This window comes from Ciconia boyciana, chromosome 5 (assembly GCF_034638445.1).
Source record: "Ciconia boyciana chromosome 5, ASM3463844v1, whole genome shotgun sequence".
NCBI classification, from domain to species: domain Eukaryota; kingdom Metazoa; phylum Chordata; class Aves; order Ciconiiformes; family Ciconiidae; genus Ciconia; species Ciconia boyciana.
The window spans coordinates 43840232-43865868 of NC_132938.1; the positions used below are offsets into that span (position 1 = coordinate 43840232).

Below are 25637 nucleotides of genomic sequence, written 5' to 3' on the forward strand. Positions count from 1 at the left end.
TGTAAAACCCGTATCAGTCACTTCAGTGTCTCATTTTTCAGGCAAAGTAGAGTTAGGAATTTTTGGAAGCTTATTTCTGCAAAGTGTTTGTCATCCTTCCTTGAGGATCAGGACTAAGAGGTGAGGGAGGAAGTGATGTTTTGTAAGAAATTTTCTTCCCTTGAAGAGTGGGAATTATTTGTCTCTTTTTCTATGTGAATTCAACTGGTGTACGATGATTGATTGCTTTTGGCTACATCGTTATTGTAAGGGTGTTTGGTGCGCCAAATAAAGTATATTACATTTCAGGAAGTATAATTGTAGGATCTGAGGATCTCGAAAGGTCTGTTGTAAAGGTTTGTGGTGATAGAAGGGATATGTTGGCAAATTTAATGTCTTGCTCAGAAGGGCTCTAGATCAGTCAGTGCATTTTGGACCTACTTTTGCTTTTGCCGCTGCTTGTTTCTGATTATTACCTTTGCAAAGTTGGGGAAATTTTAGGAATAACTGAAATTTTCAAGAATAACTGAAAATATTTATTTCAAGAAATTGAAGAAGTTGTGACATCTCCATCCTTGGAGATAGTAAAAACTCCGCTGAACACAGCCCTGAGTGACCTGATCTAATTGCACCTGCTTCTGGCAGTGAGTTGGATTAATTGACATCCAGACATCCCTGACAACCTAAATTATTATGTGATTTTCTGATCTTCTGGTGTATGTTGTAACATGTAATGCTTTTCTATACAGCTTTCAGGATCAGATGTTGTAACCAGACATGTCCATGAACATTAAATTTGGTATGTCTTAGGGTATACAGGCATTCATTAAAAATACAATGCTTTCCAAAATTTGGGATCACACTCAGTCTTTATATTGAATTTCCTTTTGCAGCTGTGATTCATTGCACAAGGGGTCAGGGCAGGCTCAAGAAAAGAGACATAAATATAGAATGAGAAGGCTCTGGCAGGCAATATCTTGAAGAGGCTGAGCTTTGCCTGCTAGCCAGTTTTCTTAGCTCTTCTGACAACGAAAACAACACCAACACCACCACTGGCTATGGAAGACATATTATTTTTAGAACATAGTCTCCTTTGAAGAGATACAAGCATAACCCTGACATAAGGCTATATGGTGTAGATTTCTGCAATAAATTATTTATAAATCACCTGCACTTTCATATGTTTTTCGAAGCTCACAGAGCAGAAGATGTGCCATTTTCTTGGTCTCCTGCTAGCTTTCAAATCAACTTGAATTGTCATTTGACCTTTTAGACAGGAGAAAGTAATGATCAGAATATAAGCAACTATGCTATCAAAGTGGGTCCAGCTCGCTTTCAGCTACAATACATGGATTATTACTTGCTCAGAGAAGAGAGAAATGATCCAGATCCCCGAGTGCAACATTTCATACCAGACACATGGCAGGTAATGAGACACAAAATTTTTGCATAAAGTTAATGGAAATTATCTTTGATTTTTTATTTATTTATTTTTTCCATTTAAAAATACACGTTATTATACTACTTGTCAAAAATAGTGTTGTTTAACAAATTTAGTTTTTTAACAAGTTTAACAAATTCAGTAGATCATTTCGGACTGTATTCCATGTTCTTTCTACACTGAGAGCTTTTCTACAGAGAGCTTGGCCCAAGGAATTCAACATAAGAAATGCCGAATCCATGGGATTTCATTGCTTATTACCGTATTTGATGGTGGTAATGCCCCATTTGGATAATCTCTGACTCTTCATCCTCTGCTCATTTGTCCCTAAAGAATCCTCATAGTATAAGTTGACAAATAACTTTTCTGTCTAAAGCAGAGTAAGTCTAACAGATTTTTGTTATTATTGGACTGGGGAGGCCAGCTGAATTTGCTACTTTGCATGTCCATATCTGCAAAACAGTCACTTGCTTGAAAAGCAACTTGGAACTTGGTGTATGTGCTGATAAAGATAGTGTTAGTACTATTTCTGTTTCCTTTCCTGTACCCCTTCCCCAATCCTTTCACAGACCTATGTAAGGTGAGAGAGCATGGGGGAAGACAATAACAGGGAAGAAAACAGATTAATAAACACTGTATGCTCGGAGAAAAAGAGAGATTTGGACAGTATTGATGTAACTGTTATAATGCAAGAAAAAATACTGCCTTGTCTAAAACAGTGAAGTTTTTGGAACTAAATTATACATTGCTGAGTTAACTGGTTTTATTTTTTAATTTGAAAACATCCAGGTTTGGATTCAGAATGTTCTGGTATCAGTATCTCAGACCAAATAATTGAAATAGACCAGTTATAATTTGTAGTTCCATTTTTTTTCCACTAACAGTTTAAGAGAAAAGAATACAGTCATAAAATGGCTAGTTTAACTCTAACTTTCTGTAGTCTAAAATCTGTGTATGAAGTCTACATGCAAAAATAAGAGATGTTTTCACAGGAAGAGCTGGTTTACTCATTAAGAACTTCATAACAATACATTTTGACATAAGTAGCTGCTTTTCTCTTAGAGAGAACTTCTTGATGCTGTAGATAATAATGAGTCTGCAGTGATTGTTGCTCCCACTTCATCAGGAAAAACATATGCATCATACTATTGCATGGAAAAAGTTCTGAAAACAAGCAATGATGGAGTAGTTGTGTATGTTGCTCCTACAAAGGTAAGGCTACATCCTACTACGTATTATTGTATGTATGACTATGGTATTTCTCAGTATGATTCTGAAACCATTTGGGGTAACTTGTTACACAAATTTAGTTGATTTTTTTTAATTAGAAATGGAATCTTTACATTCTGTTTTACATTTACACTTATTTGAAACAGCATGTTTACAAAAAAATCTTCAAAATATTTAAGCTTATGTATAGTTTTTGTCTATTAATATCCATATAGCTAACTTAAGGTCAGAAACACTAATACATAGAAAAACGCTATAAGTAGCATGTTAAGTAAATGGTGAGAGTACCAAAAGCCTACCAACATGGTGAAAGTAATATTAGAACAGAATAATGACCAAGCAAGTCAAGCTGTCTTTTTCTAATTGAGTTCACCATTAGATGCTTTAAGAGAAAAATCAATGAAACTCTAGGCAGTGGGATATTTTTAATGAGAGTTCTATCCTAATAGTTAAAAACTGACTTAAGTGCTGAGGCACAATGTTTTGATTTCTTCCAAAACTTATTTTAATGTTCAGTAATAAAATTTGTGGATATTGAATTACATGTGCTGTTATTCAATAATAATCACTATGGATTGTATTCTCTAAGTAAAATCAATTTTTTTGTGGTTATACTCAGGTTAGGCATCAAAATCATCTTTACATTTGAATATCAGTTGGGTGCAGAAATGTACAGAAATACATTTCTGGCTGCAGAAATACCTGCAGCCCCAGGACTTTGAGATCATTAAAGTGCTTGTAGATGCAGTAGAATGTGGTCTATTTTTAACTGCTTTGAAAATAATTAAAATACAGAATTAACAATGTATAACTCACTTTACACAACAGTAAATTTCTTTGAAAGCATTTGAGTGTAATTGAAAATCAAGTACCCTATCTTTTTAAACTTAACATTGTTGACAGTCTAGACTTAATAGTACATTACATAGTACGTTATAGTCTAGTACATTAGTATCACTGCCAAGATTGAATGCTTCTATAAGTCTGGGAATATCATATGCCTTTAGACGTACACTGTCTAGTTTTGTTAATGACCTGCTTTATTTAAGGCCCTTGTAAACCAAGTGGTGGGAACTATATACAATCGATTCACCAAGAAACTTCCAGATGGATTAGTAGTGTGTGGAGTCTTCACGCGAGATTATCGCAATGATGTCATGAATTCTCAGGTATATTTTTATGGGTGTTTTAACACATAATAATAATGACTTCTGTATTCCATCTGGCTTCTGAAAATGTTAATTCTAATTCTAACAATTGTGCCATTACTAAATACAAAGCTCAGGAAAAATCTAAGCATACCTGTACTGCTTACCAGAAACTTTCAGTCTATGGCATACAACCTTACCTATTAATCCTTAAAGGACATGCAGTTGATTACTTGTTCTGATTAAAGGAAAAAACATTAAAATCCTTTGTTTGACAGCATACAGCAGATGCCTTACAGAAGTCCAGATAGAATACATCAGTAGCTCTTCCCTTGTCCACTGATGTAGTCACTCCATCATAGAAGGCCACTAGGTTGGTCTCTCTTGTAGTGGGGAGCCCAGAACTGGACACAGGACTCCAGGTGTGGCCTCATCAGTGCTGAGTAGAGGGGAAGGATCCCCTGCCTTGATTTGCTGGCAGCACTCCTCCTAATGCAGCCCAGGATACCATTAGCCTTCTTTGCCACAAGGGCACATTGGTGCCGCCTGTTCAACTTGGTGTCCACCGGGACCCTTGGGTCCTTTTCTGCAGAGCTGCTTCCCAGCTGGATGGCCCCCAGCATACACTGGTGCACAGGGTTGTTCCTCCCCAGGTACAGGACTTTGCACATCTGTCTGTTGAACTTCATGAGGTTCCTGTCAGCCCATTTCTCCAGTGGCATATCAGCCACTCCCCCCAGTTTGGTGTCATCAGCAAACCTGCTGAGGGTACACTTTTCCCCATCATCCAGGTCATTAATGAAGATGTTAAACAGGATCAGACCCCCTATTGACCCCTGGGGTACACCACTAGTTACTGGTCTCCAGCTAGATTTTGTACCGCTAATCACCAGCCTCTGGGCCCAGCCTTCCAACCAGTTTTCAGTCCACTTCACTATCTGCTCATCTGGCCCATACTTCCAACAGCTTGTCTGTGAGGATCTTATGGGAGACATTGTTGAAAGCCTTACTGAAGACAATATCCACTGCTCTCCCGTCATCTACCAAGCCAGTCATTTCATCATAGAAGTAGGTCAAGGCTGGTCAAGCATGACTTCCCCTTGGTGAATTCATGCTGAATACTCCTGATGATTTTCTTGTTCTCCATGAGCTTGGAAATGATTTCCAGGATTAGTTGCTCCATCGCCTTCCCAGGGATCGAGGTGAGGCTGACCAGCCTGTGGTTTCCTGGGTCCTCTTTCTTGCCCTTCTTGAAGACAGGAGTGACAAATCATTCATTCATTCTTGCTTACCTTGAAATCAAATACTTATGTATTCTTAAATGCTTTTTAAATATAGATTCTACTTGTAGTTGATTAGTCAGTTTACTTGAAAATAATGCTTTACAAACCTTTCTTCTTAGATACTAGTGACCGTGCCTCAATGTTTAGAAATCTTGATGCTGTCTCCTCGTTGCCAGGAATGGACCAAACGGATACAATATGTTATTTTTGATGAGGTAGGCATCTTTTAATAGTAACTAATTTAACAAATACATGAAAAATATTGAGGAAAAATGCCAGTGACTCAATTTTTCATTACATATATTATTACTGGTAAAAAACCAACTTTCAGAAATACTATTTCGGACTTACTTGCTTTTTCCTGTTCACTGATAATGTTTATGTACACCAAAGAACTTAAAACTCTTGTTTGTCCTCAAGAGGACATACAATTCAGTCAAAGGTACCAGGAACTTCCTTTATTTCTGTCAAGCCAGTCAACTGAAAAACTAAAAGCCACCACTGTAGTCTCAGTGGCACAAATAGAGCATACCAGACTGGGATCATACACATTTCACATCATACGGTATTTGTCAGTCTTTCCAGGGAAAAAGTCAATGATTAATCTTGCTAAATTTAAAATTACTATGATATTCTTTCTTTTATATAGAATTAATTGCTAATGATGCCAGTGAGTATCTAGGGTACAGAGAGTGAATGTAATATTGGAATTTAGACTAATTTGCTATCCAGTGAAGTCTGGAGAGGGATTTACTGGACATTTGATTTGGATCTCATGGTCATTTGCTGCAAGATAAGAATTATTCAGTACTGATCTTGCCAAACTTTTGATTTTTGCAAAACACAAACCAACTCCTGTTATGGGTGCACTTTGATAAGGAAGACTTCTTTTCTTTTAATCCTTTTTCCAAAAACCATAGGTCCATTGTCTTGGTGGTGAAATTGGAGCAGAGGTTTGGGAGCATCTTCTGGTAACAATTCGGTGTCCGTTTTTGGCCCTCTCTGCTACTGTCAGTAACCCGGAACACCTAACTGAGTACGTGTGGAATTTTCTTGCTCACAAGAGCATATTTAAATTGGATATGAGCTGTTTTCGATAGAGAGGTCAATTACTATTGGGAGGCAACTGATTTGGAGTTATATTGTTATATGTATTATGCTACCCTTACTCCCCCAGTTGACACAAAACAATACTGTAACTCTTAACTCTGTAATGAGAACAGGCACTACTATTCCTTCAGACCCCATAATTGAGCTCAGCAGAGGAATATAGGAGGCTTTTACACCTGTTTGAATTGCCAAAGCCTGATAAGCACACTTGCCCATCATCAATCAGAGAAGACACCTGCACTATATTTATATATATATAATGGTGCTATTTCACATTTTTTATTTGCACCCTGGGATAAGCTGGAGAAGATTTCACTGGAGATGGTGAGAGGGGGACTGGAAATTCTGTAGGAGAAATTGAGCAGATTGTAGTAATTCATCTATTATAGCTGTAGCAATTTTCTTAAAATATTTTTTACAACTCTTATTTTTATTTTGTTCTTGCACTGTAGGTGGTTACAATCTGTGAAAAGGTATTGGCAATGTGCTGAGAATACAATAGAAGGAAGGTCTACAAACTCTGAAAAGAACTTTACAAGAAAATGCAAAGTGAAATCTAAAGTACAAGAACAAAAGAAATCATATCGTGTTAGACTAGGTGTGTATCAGAATATTTTGTAACTAAGAAATAAATTTTAATGCTATTTCTGCAAAAACTTTAATCATGGTGTGTGAACTTAAGCGTATTTTGTTTTGGGTTTTCTTTTAAACAAAAACAAATCTTGCAGGATTAAGTACTTGCTTTTTAAAACAACCAAGTGTATCGTGACAGCATTTTTGTCTCTTCACAGTCTTGTATGGAGAAAGATACAATGATCTGGAGAAGTATGTGTGTTCTCTAAAGGGCAGTGATTTTATCATTGAACATTGTCATCCATGTGCTGCATTAACAGTCAATCATGTAAGCATAATACTGGTGTCAACATTGTTTAGCAACTGTTACATTTAGGCAACATGGATTCCATCAAAATGATTCCTTTATTTTTCTTTTGTTTAAACTCCTTGCAGATTGAGAACTATGGTATTCCTTCAGATCTTTCTCTGTCTCCACGAGAGAGCATCCAGCTTTATGACACAATGGTAAAAGTATGGCAAGAGTGGCCAAGGGCACAGGTGTGTATACATGGCTGTGGGCAACATGTATGAAAATAAATAGGTAACAAAGTACTGCAATGTTTTATCTTAATGTTGTTTTCCAGGAGCTAGATCCTGAGGAGTTTGTCTCTTTCAAGAATAAAGTAATAATAAAAAAGGCAGATGTGAGGAAATATGAACAGGAACTGAAGAAAGAACTAAGCAGATGGATTGTGCTTGGCCAAAGACAGAAGGTAACAGTTGTTACAGGGCACTTTCTTAGGATTGTGTACATCTTTAAAATAATAATTAGATGTAATATTATAATTATGGGAGTTTCTCCTGCCATAATTATTATTTATTAGGTTTAACTGTTGCTGTACTTGAAAGATAAGCACTAATATTTGTGGCATTTCCGTAAGCATTTTCAAAGTGGTGTTTTCACAAGCTTCTCTGGGAATCAGACTTCTGATACTGCTATGAGATTTAAATTCCTGATTCCTTTAGATACCTCCTACAATTAGTGAGAGTATTGTACCATTGCTCTGCTTTTTTAGTCTACCTCTTTTTTGCTGCTCATTTGAAACCTTCTGTGTAACCACAGACAGTATGTATGTTTCCATGTAAAAGATAGAAATTAAAGCAATGAGCAGAAAATCAAGTCCTTGACTGGAGGCCACCTATCATAAAAAGGAATATGAGGAGGTGGTGAACTGACAACAAGGAAAAAATAAAGAATATCTGGGGGAAAAACAAATTTCTTGAAATATGACACTTAAATGTGAAAATATATCATAATCAATATGTTAGCGATGCTTTTATTATTTGCACAGTGATGGTAGCCATGAATGCTACAAGAATTTGCATTCTGAGCTCTTAACCAAAGTCAGCTGATAACTTGCAGACCTTTTAGTGTGTAAACCATATGTGGCTATGTGTGGTTCTGAATGATTTAAACAAATTGAGCTGATAGAATGTGGCACAGAAAAACAGAGTCTTCATATTTGTTAGCCTCTGGCCAGAAGTTTCTGCCATTAAAATCTCCACAATAATACTACTTTGGTCAGGTGAATGAGCTACTGGAGCACCTTAAGCCAAAACCTGTGGATTGCTCAGAACAGGAAAAGTGGAGGCGTTTTGCAAGCTTTGTGGATAAATTACATGAGATGGATAAGTTGCCTGCCATATTTTTTATGTAAGTATTTACATTTCATGTGTTATATGTATATTGTCTATATTCAGAAAAATGGCTTTTAGAGATAAGCATTGATATGGCTTGGCGAATGCCATATCCTTTGGTTTAAAACATACAAAGTAAAGGCCTACAAGCTCTATCAACCCATGTATCTTTATGGCACTAAAAGTTTAGCTGAAACAAAACTGGGAGCATTAATTACTGTGTGGAAAGGGTAGAATCCATGCATGATGTCTGAGAAAATGACAAGAAACTGAATCACATTAAAATGAGAGTCAGATTCTCAGTTGCTTTGTCCCAGTGTAGTCAGTAAAACTTGTGGAAAGTGTATGCTGTTTATTTAGAGGTGCAAATGGTTTATGTAGGGGCAGATTTGCTAGGGAAAAGGGTGGAATGAGGTTCTATTAATGTGTGCATTTGTTACATTGTGATGGTTCCACTGCATAGCCTCTAACAGTCTCATCTTATGTCCAGTGACATGCATCAATCAACCTGTTTTGCATATATGTGAGATGTAATTACGTAACATCAAACATGCACAACTTCGAGCCTACTGATAATACCATTATTGTCAGTGATATTGCTAATATTAGTAAAGTAGGCATGTTCCTCAATGCTGGACTTAATAATAAAAAGAAGCTGCTTATCAGTAAACAGTTGTCTAGTGCATATTCTCACTGTAATGATACATAGGAACAATCATGTAAAAACAGAAAGTGTTCTCATCTCAGTATGAAGCCTTGCCCTTCCTTACATTAGACACTTTGATAGTTAGGGGTAGAACGCTCACTGCCATTTTAGTTCTCACATGCTTTATGCTGGTAAAAAGGCATTTCTGAAAGAACTCTAGAAAGGAAGAAGCAAAAAGTGCATATATGTATTAATGGCACATCTCAAATTACTCTAGTTGCTGGTAAATTATTTCTTTTTCTATTTCTCAGTGACAGTCCAGTTGTAAATTAATGTTTCAAGCTGAAACTGACAGTTTTCAAAAGGACTCTTAGATATTTGTAAATCCTTCAAATAAGGAATAATTTCAGGGCTGCTATATGAACTGCAACATCATTTTGAGGCACTCAGTAGAAGTTCCAAGGTGCTTCTCCTTAGGGGAGATGGATAAGTGCCTTTCTCTCACCTACCCTGGAATGATGGGTCCTTAGAAATTCTTGGTGACTTATGGCTCTGACAAGGGTCTGCAAGTAGAGTATGAATATAGCTAGATAATTGATAAATGATCATGGTGAGACAAGAAGACACCCCAGACCAGTGAACATGGAGGCAGAACCTAGTGGTATCAAGTTGGGGGATGAGGTACAGAAATCTGTTATTTAAGGGTCTTTTAAGGCACAGGTGTAGTATAACAGCACTTGGTAGATTTTCCCAGTGTCTTTGTACTCAGACAAGGGACAAGAGTCAGACAGAATTAAAAAAAAAATAATCTCTCTAGTTAAATGTCCCAGTCCTGAGAAATTGTGATGGACATGAAGGGGATGAGTAGCCTTCACAAGCAGTAGACAGTGACTTGGAGTAATAGATTGATATTTATGCTTCATTGGTGCTGGTAAGCTTTTTCTCCCTAAGCCATTATTGATGAATGATGTTGCAAAGCAGCCATCCTGTATGGTGTTATGTTAGCATGGAATTAATGGAGACTCCTGAGAGAGCACATATCAGAGCTGTAGAAGCCAAACTGCTACTGCAGCCATTGGTGGTAGGGAAAAAACAGTACTTAGAGTTTGCTTTGCTTTTCTTAGAGCCACCAAGGAAAAGAACAGGCTGGTACCACTTTAGTACTCTTTATGGCTGAATAAACGCAATGATAGAGAGAAATGAGATCATTCAGTCTGAGCTTCAACAGGGAAAAAAAAGAGTAAATGGCAAATGACTGTTATTGAGATCTGTCATGAAGATGTGAAAAGCTTAAATTAGGGAGAGGTTACCTCCTAGCCTTATAAATCTGTATTTGGTCCTTCTGGATAAAAGGATAAAGTCCTTCAGTTTTTGCTCCTGTTCTTGTTAACTGCCAAATTTGAATGACTTGTGAATATTCTAATGGACTAGGATGCAACCTCACCCCATCTGTTGCCAGCACCTTGGATGGTGTTAGTTAACAGAATCTGCCTGCTGCAACAAGAGTAAAAAAAAAAAATACTTTTTGAGAATGAAGCTGGAGAAGTCTTCATCCCAGTTAAACTCCAAACAGTCCAATACTGAAAAAGCTATGAGGAAGAACAGCTATGTAGAAGACCAAGAAAGACAGGCACTGATTCTCAACTGGGTAGTTGAGAAGAATTAAAATGACTTAAGCTACAATTTGCTTTATCTGTATGTCCAAGCGTCCAGCTTAGGGAAAGGTAGAGTTGAGCATACTTTCTGTAGATAATTTATTGGCAGAACCATTTTACATTTTACCATTCAGTTTTGGAATAGTAGTAGTTTGAAAGTGAATGTGGACTGTGATTTAGAGATGGAATAGGGATATGCTTCTAATGATTAGATTCTAACTATTGTCAGATTGATAAGACTCACTGAATATTACTGTCACAGTATTACATATAAATAAAACCTCTATTAGGAGGTTCACCTAACTGATGTATATTATATATTATTTACTTTAAGATTTAATGTGGATTCAGTGGAATATGCAGCCAGGAATGTATTCCTCAATTTGATGAAGAAACAAAAAAGTGAACAAGACCCTACTACTGAGAGAGAAAAAGAACGTTTAAGGGATGAACTAAGAAAACTGAAAAAAATGCTAATAAAATTCAACCCTCAGTAAGTATTATAACTATGTATTATTAAAAAGCTTACATATTATGACAGAGCATAATTTTGTGATAACTTATTTCTGGGGAATGTACCTTACCGCAGCACATTCTTCCAGCTTGCAGTATAGTAGTCCCTGCTCCACTTTGTGCTCTAGCAACCCACACAGTAGGAGCAGCTGTATGGCAGGTATCAATCAGCAGTACCTCGTGCATAGTCAGGCAGCAGAAAGATACCAGTGTTGCTGACATTGTGTAAGGTGCTGGCACTACAACATAAGAATCAGAGAGAGACCTGAGTATATGAGATTGGTCAACTTGGAATAATTCACTACTGACATATCAAGATATCAGAACAGCTCTTTCTTCAGGCAATAACTTTTGCCATGCATCTCTTAAGAACAGTGTAGCATCTGACCCTGGTGCTGGGTCAGCCACTGTGGGAGAACATTTTCATAGTTTAGCCTCACCATGGCTTGTTACAGTGGTGCATCTCTGAAGTATGGGTTCACCTGGCTGGTGAGATGTTCTTTCAATATTTGTCAGCCTTTTGCTTGGATTGCACTGTATTTGTTTCCCCCTTAACCTTGAATTTTCTTGATTTTGTGATCATAGAGTATGGATTTTTATAAGGCATTTGGCAATGAAATATGGCTCTATTTATCAGGATTGTCAGGAACATAAAGCATCATGGTTTTGCCCTCCTAATCATGACAATTTACAGTGCATTCTGTGGACATAATATCATGAAAGAATGAACTTAGCTGACTTTAATAGTAGTAACCGAGAACTTGAAAATCCAGTAGGGATTTAGACATGTATTTAGACATTGAAGTAGCTTGAAAATCTGTGAATAAATAGTTTTCCCTCTCCTCTCTTCTTCAAATCCTGCTCTAAATTCCTGCAGTCCGTGTCATTAGCAGCAGTAAATCCATCACATTTCTCTTTCATGTTTACTTCTTCTACTGTGCAATCTTGTTAGCTTACTAATTTGCTAAATGAGGTACTTACAGTTGCTGTCTTCATCTTCCTTCATTTTGTATATCACCATAATTCCTTCTCTCTACTTCATGCAGAATTACTTGCTGTTTTGCATACCAGCCATGATAAAAGGAAGCTGTTAGCATTATCAGTAAATTTACATTAACAGATCTACCTACATGTTTGAGCCTACAGTTTAAAAAGGAATGTCTGCATCTTTCAGTACCAAAAGAATATTTTAAAGTTGCAAAATGTATGTTAATTACAGAAATAATATTTTTAATTGTATATTATATACAGGGATACCAAAAAGCTGAGCCCCAGTAAAATTGAAAACATGGTGGTACTTTCGACTACAAAACAACAGTTAGAAAAAAGACTTAAAAGGCTAACTGTTATCCCCTCTGTGTGTACTTACGCTGATCCTAAAGCAGTGGATGAAGACGTAAGTCTTTCTGTTCTTCTTATTCACTGATAATTATCAAACACAGTTTTGGTTTTGTATGTCTAAAATGCATGAATTTGTGCATAAATACATAGAACGCATATAATGTGTGATGTAGTTGTACTTCACAACAGTATGCATTGACTTCATGAAACATTCTGAATATTTCCATTTAAATTTGATTCCAGGTGTCAATCTTAGATAACTTTATTTTTAAGATGTATGGACAACTTTCGTTCTGCCAGATAAAAAGATGTTGACTTGTCCTTGTGATAGGAGTCCTGGGATGTATACTACAATGGATTCATTTCCATGAACTATCAGCAATGCAGTTCTGTTACATGTTGATTCAGATCTCAGACTCCTATTTTTCTGATTGAGCCATCAGCATAGGCTATATGGTACTTTTGTGTGCTTATCAAAACATTTTTAAGCCCTTCGTATCTTGTAAAAATACTAAATAATAAATTATTTTAGGCTCTAAAAGTTCTAGTCGCCACAAAACAATTTTCCATGCTCTTCAATGTGTTTATGCCCCCTGAGGAAAGAAAAGGTAAGAAAAGCACTGAAAAACTACAGATGTCCATCAGAAATATTAATGTATATATTTGTCTACAAATAATTAAGGAATAATTTATGAAAGAGATTTATATGACATGGTTTCCAGCAGTAGTAGGTGACTGGGCCTTGATCCAGGAGATCCATTCTGGTCTAAACTTCCTGAAACATGACTGTGGTTCATATAGCTGTCTCTTCATGGCTGGGTTTTTTAATTAAAAAAAGTAATTGTGATATATAGCTCTTAATTCAGAGAAAAGGTGCTCAAAATTTTGATGAAGTGTCTCAATAATGCTTTCTGCTTATTGTGATACGTCCTGAAAGAGAGGAAAATTCTGTGTATTGGGACCAAACTTGAAAATTCTCATGGTTCCTTATCCTGGGCACTTGGGATCCCAATGGCATTTTTGCACTGCTGTCAGCCAGCATGGAAGGAACATTGCTTCCCACAGTTGCACATGGGTAAAGGCAGTGAAGAAGTAGCTTGAACTTTGGAACAGATGGCACTTAGCTGTAGAGTAAAGTTCAGAAAATACTGAAAAAACTTAATTCAGTGCTATTTCTGAGTTTGGGAAAGGGAAGCTTCTAACTGTGTGGTGAGATGAGATGGTGGTACTGAGCAGGGATGACAAATGAGCAAAAAGGTATCAGCTTTATGTAGCTACTTAGGAATTTGTTCTGTGATAGTGGCACGCAGCACATGGTCATGAGGCCATGCTTTGAGTAGGAAAGTCATCAACATGCAAGCTTGCCCTGTCTGGTTGCATCTAGCTGCATGGTATGACAATTGGGATTGTTGTAATGGCATTTGTTGCAAAGGTGAAAAAACCTGATAGTATATATGTGTACTGAAGAGCCTGGATTTGTCGTCATAATAAAGCTACTGATGGTACAAATCCAGTTATATACCTTGGGCTTCAGGTTCACTGAAGATCATAAACAGCTATATTTCTCTGTAGTGCTTGGAACTTTATCAGATAAGACTTTTTTCATTAACAATGCCTGGTTGTGGTTAATACTTAACATTTCTTTTTATTTGTAGACTCTGAGGAAGATTTTTCATCGACTTAGGTTTGAGAGAAGAGGTTACCTGCAGCAAATGATGGCACTGAGGGGCATTGGGTATCATCATGGATCTATGTCCGCCAAGGAAAGACAAGTAGTGGAGATGCTTTTCAGGCTGGGATATATCAAGGTTGGTAAATTGGGATCAGTTCTTTTTTAAAATTTTAGTTTCTCCATATATTTAATTAAAAAATATAGTGTACCTTTCACCAGTGGTAAAATATATTGCATTGACTTTGTCATGCTAATTTAAAAAATGTTGACATGAAAGTTTCCAAACAAATAAAATAAACTAAGTGAACTGATAGCTGTAGAACTTTATTTCTAACTAAGAGTTTCTGTCCTTCAGATTAGCATATCATAGAATCATTTAGGTTGGAAAAGACCCTTAAAATCATCGAGTCCAACCATTAACCTAACACTGCCAAGTCCACCACTAAACCATGTCCCTAAGCGCCATGTCCACACGTCTTTTAAACACCTCCAGGGATGGGGACTCAAATTTTTCCTAATATCCAATCTAAACCTCCCCTGGCACAACTTGAGGGCATTTCCTCTTGTCCTTCACTTCTTACTTGGGAGAAGAGACTGATAAGAGCGATAAGGTCTCCCCTTAGCCTCCTTTTCTTCAGACTAAACAGCCCCCATTCCCTCAGCTGCTCCTCATAGGACTTGTTCTCTAGACCCTTCACCAGCTTCGTTGCTCTTCTTTGGATGCGCTCCAGCACCTCAATGTCTCTCTTGTAGTGAGGGGCCCAAAACTGAACACAGTATTCCAGGTGCGGCCTCACCAGTGCCAAGTACAGCGGGACAATCCCTTCCGTAGTCCTGCTGGCCACACTATTTCTGATACAGGCCAGGATGCCATTGGCCTTCTTGGCCACCTGGGCACGCTGCTGGCTCATATTCAGGTGGCTGTTGACCAATACCCCCAGGTCCTTTTCTGACGGGCATCTTTCCAGCCACTCTTCCCCAAGCCTATAGCATTGCATGGGGTTGTTATGGCCCAAGCGCAGGACCCAGCACTCAGCCTTGTTAAACCTCATATAGTTGTCCTTGGCCCATTGATCCAGCCTGTCCAGATCCCTCTGTAGAGCCTTCCTACCCTCAAGCAGATCAACACTCCCGCACAACTTGGTGTCATCTGCAAACTTACTGAGGGTGCACTCGATCCCTTCATCCAGATCATTGATAAAGATATTAAAGAGAACAGGCCCCAGTACTGAGCCCCTGGGGAACACCATTTGTGATCGGCTGCCAACTGGATTTAGCTCCATTCACTACAACTCTTTGGGCCCGGCCATCCAGCCAGTTTTTTACCCAGCGAATAGTATGCCCACCCAAGCCATGAGCAGCCAGTTTCTGTGGGAAAATGCTATGGGAAATGGTGTCAAAGGCTTTACTAAAGTCTAGGTAGACAACATCCACAGCCTTTCCCTCATTCACTAAGCAGGTCACCTTGTCACAGAAGGAGATCAGGTTGGTCAAGCAGGACCTGCCTTTCATGAACCCATGCTGACTGGGCCTGATCACCTGGTTGTCCTGTATGTGCCGTGTGATGGTGCTCAAGATGATCTGCTCCATAACTTTCCCTGGCACTGAGGTCAGGCTGACAGGCCTGTAGTCTCCCGGATCCTCCTTCCGGCCCTTCTTGTAGATGAGTGTCACATTTGCTAATCTCCAGTCAACTGGGACCTCCCTAGTTAGCCAAGACTGCTGATAAAAAGATTGAAAGTGGCTTGGTGATCACTTCTGCCAGGTCCCTCAGTACTCTTGGGTGTATCCCATCCAGCGCCATAGACTTGTGTGTGTCTAAGTGGTGTAGCAGGTCACTAACCATTTCCCCTTGCATTATGGGGGCTTCATTTTGCTCCCTGTCTTCCAGCTCAGGGGGCTGGGTACCCAGAGAACAACTGGTCTTACTATTAAAGATTGAGGCAAAGAAGGCATTAAGTACCTCAGCCTTTTCCTCATCCTTTGTCACTATGTTTCCCTGCACATCCAATAAAGGATGGAGATTCTCCTTAGCCCTCCTTTTGTTGCTAATGTATTTATAGAAACATTTTTTATTGTCTTTTACCACATCAGCCAACTTGAATGTGTTTTAGTTAAATGAACTCTATAGGATTATGATATTTTGTACTGTCTTTACAGAATATTTCAATTTGTGTTAAATTTCAGTATTATTTTAATTTGTGTTCCATAAAAGTTGTGGTATAAACTTTCAGGATACAAAAGTTTAATATGCATATGTAATAGCTATATGAACTACATTAAAGAGTGAAATTCATGTATGTTCATTGCTCTGTTCAATCAGTCAGATTCAAGTTTAGCTGTATGAAAAATGATAGTAAAATTCCTGTTGATTTAAGTTGGATATTGCAGGTGGTTTTTTTAAATTGGATATTGCCATTTCTAATAGATATACTAATGTTTGATATTTTATAGGTAGTCACGGCTACTTCAACACTTGCTCTAGGAATCAACATGCCATGTAAATCTGTTGTCTTTGCTGAAGATTCTGTCTTTTTAGATGCCCTAAATTACAGACAGGTATGGAAATAGAACACCTACTTTTTATTACAAGAACAGTACACATGTAGCTGTCATCACACACAAATTCAGAAAAATGTCTTTTCTTTTCATATACTTCTGGGTATGTTCTGAGTTTTAGCTGTTCATTTTGGTGACAGTAATAGTTTTAGCTAAGGTGATATTACTAACGTTTCAGAACTGCCAGCCCATAAATAATGTATGTAGTCAAAAGACCTATTTCAGCAATGAAAGTATTACAATTGCTCGGTGAATTTAAGGCATAGATTTGGCTTTCAGTTATGGGAGCCAGAAAGACAAAAGCTGTTTCACAAATGCGTGAAAAATATGCTATAAAAACATAGAGTGGGGATGTAACGAGAAAAAGAAAGATTGCTGACTGGATTAATAGGGACATTTGAGTTCCTTCCATCTTGGAAGTGGCACTCTACACAATGCAACACAACAGTGTGTAGATGAGGTTGCAAATGCAATAAAGCAGAATGTCTTCAGTCATAGCACGACTTACTGGGTAGGCTGAGAGACTCTAACCTCTTCATTAACCCCTGTTTCCTGCTCTTGTGCTACTTTTCAAACCTGTATTTTCATGAAGTACTGCCAGTTTGCTTCTGGTTCAGGAGGCCATATAGGCCAGATACAGCTGATGGCATTGCCTGGCAGGTAGCTCTCAGAGTCAGAGTGTGAGTGGATCTGTCCAGTAACCGGACCTACATGCATCTCCCTTCTGCTGCACATAGATGATATGACTTCAGCTTTGTCACATCATCTGGTACAAGGGGCAAGTCCCCACAATGGACCTGACCAAGAACAGGTGATCCAAGCAAGGGAATACACCCTTAGGCTGCTTCTCTCTACTCTTTATTCATATTCTCTGCTCTTCATTCATTGAGTCTACGTCTGCCCCAAATCTACCCAGAAATAATTCAGAGCTAAATGTAACTTGAAAACAAAGCTGATGTATAGCTATAAATTAAGTTAAAACTTACCTTGAAGAAATATAAATGTTAAAAAGACACGTGAGAGAACGTAAGTATCCTGGCCAGTGTTTAAGTCTTCTGTCAAATTTGGAAGTTCATCTTTAAAAAAGTAAATAAACCCACCACATTTATAAACCAGCTATATTTGAGGTGCAACATATTTTGCACACATTATTTTAATAATTCTGCATAAATGCTTTATCAAAACTGTATAGATGGTACCAGTATATACAACTTAGGTATATTTTATCTAAAAATTAATAATTTTATTATTCTAATAATATAATTATTAAGTATTTTATTCTTAGATGTCAGGACGTGCTGGAAGACGGGGACAAGATATGATTGGAAATGTGTTCTTCTATGATATCCCACTGCCCAAAGTTGAAAGACTTATCAAATCTAATGTACCTCAGTTGAAAGGCCAGTTTCCTCTGACTGTTTCCTTAATATTGAGACTCATGCTGTTTGCTGCGAAGGCTGATGACAGAGCAGATGCCAGAGCAAAGGTTTAATATTTTTTTTAATAGCAATTTAATTAAATTATAATGTCTCCTTAACATGAGCAGAAAGTTATGCACTTCAGAAGTAAGCAATCTGCCTCCAAATGAAATTGCATACTCTGCCATACTGCTTCTAGTACCTGTGCTATCTTCTCCACAATATTGTACTGTCCATTTTCATGCATTTATTCTTTGCAATAAATATTATAATCAAAAAGAATGCTACTATCAGGAAGGTATTTTTACTGACTCTTGTTCTATGGAATATTTGCATTAGCTTGGAGAATCAGAAAGTCTTCTAATATTTAAAATTTCAGCTTTATTTGAGGAAAAGATGTGAACATACATTTCCATAGGGAAGAGGGGAGCTATGAAATGCTATCCCATTTGAAACAATGAGAAAATTCTGTGTATTACTCACTTGTTTAAATCAGCATACTAACTCTCTGGAATCAAAGAATTCTTATTCTTGCCATTTAATGCAGTGATTTAAGTAAACAACCCCATGACCATGATTACAAATTGGTCAGAGATCTCCTCTTGTAATTATTAAGGAACTCATACCTCCAGATGATCTGTTTTTTACATCCATTTCAGCATATAGACATTTATTTTCAAGGACTCACTGAATGAATTAAGACATAAGTCTTCTTAAGATAAAGTAAATTGGTAAACTTCTGTGTTAAAATATTAAAATGGTATTAAAGTGTAAGGAGTAATTTTGAAGCTTCCTGGTTTTAGTTTAATGATATTTAAATCCTTGTCTTTTAGATCTCTATATGAATTTCATGTAATTAATTTAACAAACCTCAGCATAAATTTAGAAAATGCACACACATCTGACAGGCAGAGGATGGACTTTTTCACAAGCATTTCCAGGCGTTAGGCATTCAATTTAAATAAAAATACAACATAACCCCCACCCAGCATTTTTATCCTGAAAACCAATTGATGAAACAAAGCATAAAAGCTGAATATTGAATTGCTTTGCTTGTTACAATATCAACATTCCCTTGGATTTCTCATTTCTTCTTTTTTTTTTTTCCCCCCCGTTTGTTTGACCAGGCATTGTCGGTGTTGAAGCACTCACTGATGTCGTTCAGAAAAGAGAGATATGCTGAAATATTAAAAATTTATTTTATGTTTTCCTTGCAATTTCTTGTGAAAGAGGTAGGTTTTAACTCATTCTCATAAAGGGTAGTTCTTAAATCTACAGATTCTCATTTGTTTGTGTTAGTATGCTGTCATTTAAAGAACCATATATTTTATATTCCATAGCAACACACTATTTCTTTCTGTTAGAAAGAAAATTAAGGAAACAGATAAAATCAGAGTGCTTTAAGTTTGACGTTAATTCTGAGTTACTTGTGTTGTAACTCATATTAATTAAATTAAATAGGGAAATTAAATAGGGAAAATCTTACAGTATGGTCTATACGATTACAAATTGATTAGGAAAGTAAGAGTTGTGCATTTATATTGTATATGAAGATGCATGCATGTGAAATGATAGGGGTTTAAAACATACTAAGGATGACATGATTTCCAAAATGCTGGGAGAAATTACATCTCTAACAAAAATTTAGGAAGTAGGACTTAGAGAAGACTGAAAATTAGTGGTGTATCTCTCTGTAGTAATAGGTTCGATTTGATGGATACTATTTTGGAAAAGTTTTATGCATTAGTCCATTTTGGCTTACAGCCCAGCCAGTAAGAGGCACTAATAATGTGGTTACATTAACAAATCATCTGTGCCCAGGTTTCCCAGTGCTGCTCCCAGTAGGAGCCCTAACCAACATTTCTGCCTCCTCTGCTGGGTGTCCCTTGTATGTGAGACCAGGAGTCTCCTACTCCTATTGAAGAGAAGAATCTAGTCAGTGCACAAGAGAGATTAGTAACATTTCTGAAAAGTTACAGTTAGCGTAACTGGAAAAAACCTGGCCCACATACCTAGTATCCTGTCTCCAATAATTTTCCCAGGCAAGTGCAGTAAAAAAGAAAAAAAGGCAACCATATAATGATGATTCTCTGGATACTCTCTACTTTCTTACAAGGCATGATGCAGAGTGATCTCTGACAGGAGAGGTGTCCTGGAATTTATAGCCTTTGAGGGAGTTTCATTCCATGAGCTTGTCCTGTTGTTTTTTGAAACTATATAAGCTTCTAGCACCCAAACAGCTTGCAGCAACATATTTGACAGATCACTTCTTGCTGTGCTTTAATCCTATCAAACATTTGGGTTAATATTTTTTTTTAATGAAAGTTGCATCAAATCTTACTTTGGTGGCTGTATGCACTTCTCATTTGCAACATGATCTAAATTGGCACTAAAACTATGAAGTCAAGATCTATGCTTTGCACAGGGAGATTAAGATCTCCCATGGAAATACTCAAACTAGTTGGTGACTTGTTTTTCAGTAAGGACAAATTTTTGCCTTTCAGTGGAAGCTGAATTGTCTCAATAGGTACCCATGCATTAGGTTGAAGGACTATTCTTCTGAATGCCACCATTTTATATTTTTGTCATATCCAAGTTCATCTTTCACAACTAAGATTTTTTTGCTTTTAAATTAAATAGGGCTACTTGGATCAAGAAGGTAACCCCATAGGATTTGCTGGACTTGTGACACACTTGTACTATTACGAGCCTTCAAATTTTGTTTTAGTGAGCTTTCTTGTGAAAGGTTTATTCCACAAATTGTGCCAGCCAATTAAAGGTAAATAATACTCCATGCATCTTAATTGCAGTCTATGGTAGGCTCTGTAACCCCAGTGGTTCTGAAATTTTCTGGGTGCCTTCTTGCTGCTGACAGCTTTTGCTTGCTTAGCCATCATCCTCATATCCTTGGCCTCTGCATCTACACATTCTGCATATGCTTATATTTTTGTCTGAGAAAGCCAAGGCAAACATACGGCAATGCTAGTATCATGAACCTAAATTTACTGTTTGTGAAACATTCTGATGAGGTAGAAAAGAATGCTATACACAGAAAAATTAATAATTCTGACTCCAGAGCAAGATTTGAATGCCATGTAGCAAATAAGATGGATGACCATTCTGAATATCAACAAATTAAAAAAAAGAAGTACTACTAATGTCTCATTATATGAGTAAAATCCATTCTGTGCACTGAGATATGCTGCAGTGTGTGAACATATAAGAATACAGTATTTGTACCTATTAGTTGCCCAGAGTTTTTTGTATGTAATGAGTTGATCTTTATCCAACCCAATTTTGCATAACTTCTGTCATGACAATGGCAGCTGGGAAGGAAACTCCTGAATAAGAGTTGATTATTTTAAGCAAAAAAAAAAATAAATTTTTTTTACACTTTCCTATTTAACCCAAGTACTTTCTGTTTTGACATAGGCTCAACTGTTTTTTCAGAAGATGTCTTGGAAAAGCTAGTGCTCATTCTAGCAAACCTATTCGGCAGAAAATATCTTCCTGCCTGCTCAATGAAATATGAACGCACATTTTGCCAGTCAAAGGTAGAGAAAGCATTGGTCTTTACTGTAACTTATGTTGTGTACCACTTCAGTGAACTTGTTTTCCTTTTGCCAGTTAGACTAGTGTCATTATGGATGTACAGTAGTCTGGTGGGCTAGCAGGTAGCTGCCCACCCAGCCGCTCTCTTACTCCTCCATCTCAACAGGAGGGGGGAGAAAATAGGATGGAAATGCTTGTGGGTTGAGACAAAAACAGGGAGATTGCTTACCAGTTATGATCATGGGCAAAACAACCTCAACTTGTGGAAAATTAAGTTAATTTGTTGCCAATTAAAATAGATTTTGGTGGTGAGAAAAAAAAATAAAAATTTCAACACCCATGCCCCCCCCTCCTTCCCCAGGCTCAACTTTACTCCTTCATTCCCAACTCCTTCATTTCCCCCCCACCCCAAGCGGTGCAGGGCTGATGAGAAATGAGTTGTGGCCGATTCTTAACAGCTTGCTCTGCTGCTCCTTCCTCCTCACATGTCACCCTTGCTCCAGCACGAGTCCTCTCCATGGGCTGTAGTTCTTTCAGAAAACATCCAGCTGCTCTGTTGTGGGATCCTTCACAGGCTGCAGTGTGGATATCTGCTCCGGCATGGCTGTCTTCACTGAGAGGGCTACAGAGAAGTCTCTGCTCCACTGTGGTCTCTTCTACAGGCTACAGGGGAATCTCCATTTCATCACCTGGAGCACCTCCTCCCCCTCCTTCTCTGATCTTGGTGTGCGCACTGATGCTTCTCACTCTGCCTGTGTGACATTTTTGCCCTTTCTTAAATAAGTTTGCACAGAGGTGCTGCACCTGTACCTGATGGGCTCAGCTCTGTCCTGTGGTGGGGCCATTGGAGCTGGCTGTGTCAGTCATGGGGCAGCCCTTGGCCTCTCCTCATAGCAGCCAGCCCTGAACTGCATGCCCTCCCTGCCCCCACCAACACCTTGCCACCTACACGCAATACAAATAGCTAGAATAATTAAGAAAGTACTTACTGGATTAAAATAAATAAGCCTTGATTTAACCACAGAAGCAGCAGTTGGCTGTCAGGTTAAATGAAAAGTACGATTATTCAAGTATGTTTTAGTGATGACAGATGACTATATAGTTACTGTCATGCTATTGCACAATGTAAAAGTATAAATGACACAGCATTTCTTTATATAATACAACTCAAGTATCTCTTCCCCAAATGGCAATTTACTTTCTTCTCCTCGCTCTGCTAGAATTTTGTCTCCATCTAAGGAGCTGTAGCTTTTTGTGACACATACCAATGACCCAGAAGGACACCAGCATGCTCTGTGGTACATGACACTGTAGGCTTAGGGCTTTTTCAAAAAATGGGACAATATTAATAGGATGAGCATTAACATTATTTATGCACAAAGTTAACCCACCATGGGTACATGCGGAAGTGAAACATTGGTGATTTGCTCCTGTTGGCTCTTCTGTGGAAAGCCTTAAAATTGTGGAGGATGCAGCTATGGCTGGAACAACAAAGGAAAATTCTTCCAGATGAAGATGCTTACATGGCCAGTTTCCAGCAAGCATTCTAAGAGAAAAAAATGTTATTTATTTCTGAAAAGTGGCTAGTCTGTTGGTAGGGAACCTGTTGAACACCAAGATATGCAAATCAAGATCTGGGAAAGGCAGCCCTTCAAAAGTCCCTTTTTAGCTAGCTGAAACATCTTTAATAGAGCTGTTTGCCAAGTACTGTGTGAGAAAAAATTTAGGAATTTTATACTTACTGTTTATCTTCTGTGCCTTTTTCTGCATGAAATTCATGTTCATCTTTAAGATCTGTTAATTCTAGATGGTCAGGCAGTCTGACAAGTTGGGTAAAGTTTGGAGCTGTACTCTTTCCTTCTTTCTACTAATACGCCATGTATGTACTAATACTTTATGTATACACCAATGTAGAACTGATGCTTTTGGAGAAATTACCTGAATTAAGCAATAAACTGCATGTTATTTCAGGTCTTTCTAGAAGATCTGCCAGAAGACTTTGCAGATGCTGTAAACGAGTACAACACCAAAGTAGAGGAAAATTTTGCTCATTTTCTTCTGACAACTGCCAAGCTGGCAGATATCGAAAAAGAATACAGACTTCCACTTTCAAAGACAGGTAGGAAGTGAAAAATTAGTGCATATTCATAATCTGTGAAATTGATTTTATTAGGGAAGTTAGGTTAATTCTTATTTTGTAAAGAAAAAAATGGTGACTTCAGACATGCTAATAAAGAGATTGATACAATTTCTATTTCACTTTTGTTTTACAAGCATTATAGATTATATTGTATGTTGTAGAAGTTTTGTACAGGAAAATGATCATTTTAGTTGGTATTCTTTTATTATTTTGTAGAGGAAATAAAAATCAAAGGGACTTTTTTATAAAAGGAAAAATATATTAAGTGTAATTATTGAATAAAAGCCTTTTTATCTAATCATCAATGCATGTACCGATCCTCAAATGCCTGTGATACTTGAAGTGCTTTCAGAGTCTTACAAAGGTTAGATTTTCAACATCTGAATGACCTTAAAGATTGAAGTAGCAGTGAAAGAAGAACATTGCACCATTTGTTAAATCAACTAAGTTACTTATGCCAATAAATGATGTCCAATAACCAAAGCAATATGAAAAGGCATCACTATAAAATTACCAAGCAATGTGGATTGCCATTGGGTGAAAAATATTTCATTACTACACAATCTTATGTTACTTCCTGGAAGAAAGATATTAAAGCAATGTAATATACCACTGTCCCAGTGCCTAGCTCCTCTAAAAATAACATGCCTTCAAAAATACTATTTTTGCAGTAAGGAAGCACTTTAGTTATAGCAGATAGCTGTATTTATTAATCCTTTTTTCCTACACTGGTATGGTGATTTTTTTAGTCTCTGCTGTGTACAAATAAAAAAAAAAAAAAAAAAGGCCCAAATGACCTTACAAGCTACTATGTCTTATAATCTACTTTGAGTTTCAAGTATGAGGATACCTGGATCATAGAAAGTTTTGTATAAAGTGGCTGTCAACTTATACAAAGGTGAGGCACTGGGGGAGATAAACAGATAAGGTGAATGCAAACCAAGACTGAATACTGCGTATGGCTTGAGATGGTAAATAGCAGTTTTCCATTTCCAGTACAGAGCACTGGAAAGTGCTGTGTGTTACACCATAATGGTGTAACATTAGCAACACTATAGTGAAATCCTATTTTTTCATATTCAGTTTAAGATTGCTTCTTTTAACAATGGAGGGACCCCACACCTTGATATGTTACCTGAAAAACATAGGAAATGAAGAGCTGTAAATCAGAATGATGGAATTCCAAATTAGAAGAGCAAAGCATGGGTTGCCTTACATTTTCAGGATATATATTCCTTTATATATACTAGTGTTACTACTGCAACTTTTACCCAGGATGTGAGCTGTGGAAATTGAATTTCCTATTCTACTTGAATGGTAAAGTTTCTTGTTTAAATTGAAAGTGTAATATGGTTGCATTCTCCCCATTTTGCTGAAGCTGTTTCACTTTGAAAGAAACGCTTTCCATTAGATTTACAGAAAAAGAAATGGAAGATCAAAGCATGTCTTATAGTTCAAGAGGTGGTAGAGACTTTTGTACTTACTTATCATAACTTGGGGAGAGGCTGCAAAAAAAATACCATGTCAAACTGCTGAGATTTTTTAATGAATGCCATAAAGAGTGTAACTACAGCATACTTAACATAACACAAAGCAGAAAAGGTTGCAGTGTAAGGATTGAAAGTATTGTTGATAATTTGGAAAGAAAGAAAAAGTTTCTATTTCGAAAAGGAAAATCAAAAGTACAAATGTATTTA

General features: G+C 37.4%; 1 protein-coding gene across 1 annotated transcript in view; it reads left to right on the forward strand.

Annotated features, from left to right (window-relative positions):
• Nucleotides 1–25637, forward strand: part of DDX60 (DExD/H-box helicase 60) — a 48092-nt gene that overhangs the window by 17924 nt on the left and 4531 nt on the right. Inside the window, exons 16-34 of the mRNA XM_072861523.1 lie at nt 1253–1405; nt 2483–2632; nt 3700–3819; nt 5201–5296; nt 6002–6117; nt 6644–6789; nt 6983–7092; nt 7200–7304; nt 7391–7519; nt 8333–8460; nt 11080–11238; nt 12510–12654; nt 14255–14407; nt 16726–16830; nt 18116–18316; nt 19376–19480; nt 20889–21027; nt 21681–21802; nt 23772–23919. Of these exons, the coding sequence (XP_072717624.1) occupies nt 1253–1405; nt 2483–2632; nt 3700–3819; nt 5201–5296; nt 6002–6117; nt 6644–6789; nt 6983–7092; nt 7200–7304; nt 7391–7519; nt 8333–8460; nt 11080–11238; nt 12510–12654; nt 14255–14407; nt 16726–16830; nt 18116–18316; nt 19376–19480; nt 20889–21027; nt 21681–21802; nt 23772–23919 (2530 nt within the window). The remainder of the gene's footprint in view (nt 1–1252; nt 1406–2482; nt 2633–3699; nt 3820–5200; nt 5297–6001; nt 6118–6643; nt 6790–6982; nt 7093–7199; nt 7305–7390; nt 7520–8332; nt 8461–11079; nt 11239–12509; nt 12655–14254; nt 14408–16725; nt 16831–18115; nt 18317–19375; nt 19481–20888; nt 21028–21680; nt 21803–23771; nt 23920–25637) is intronic.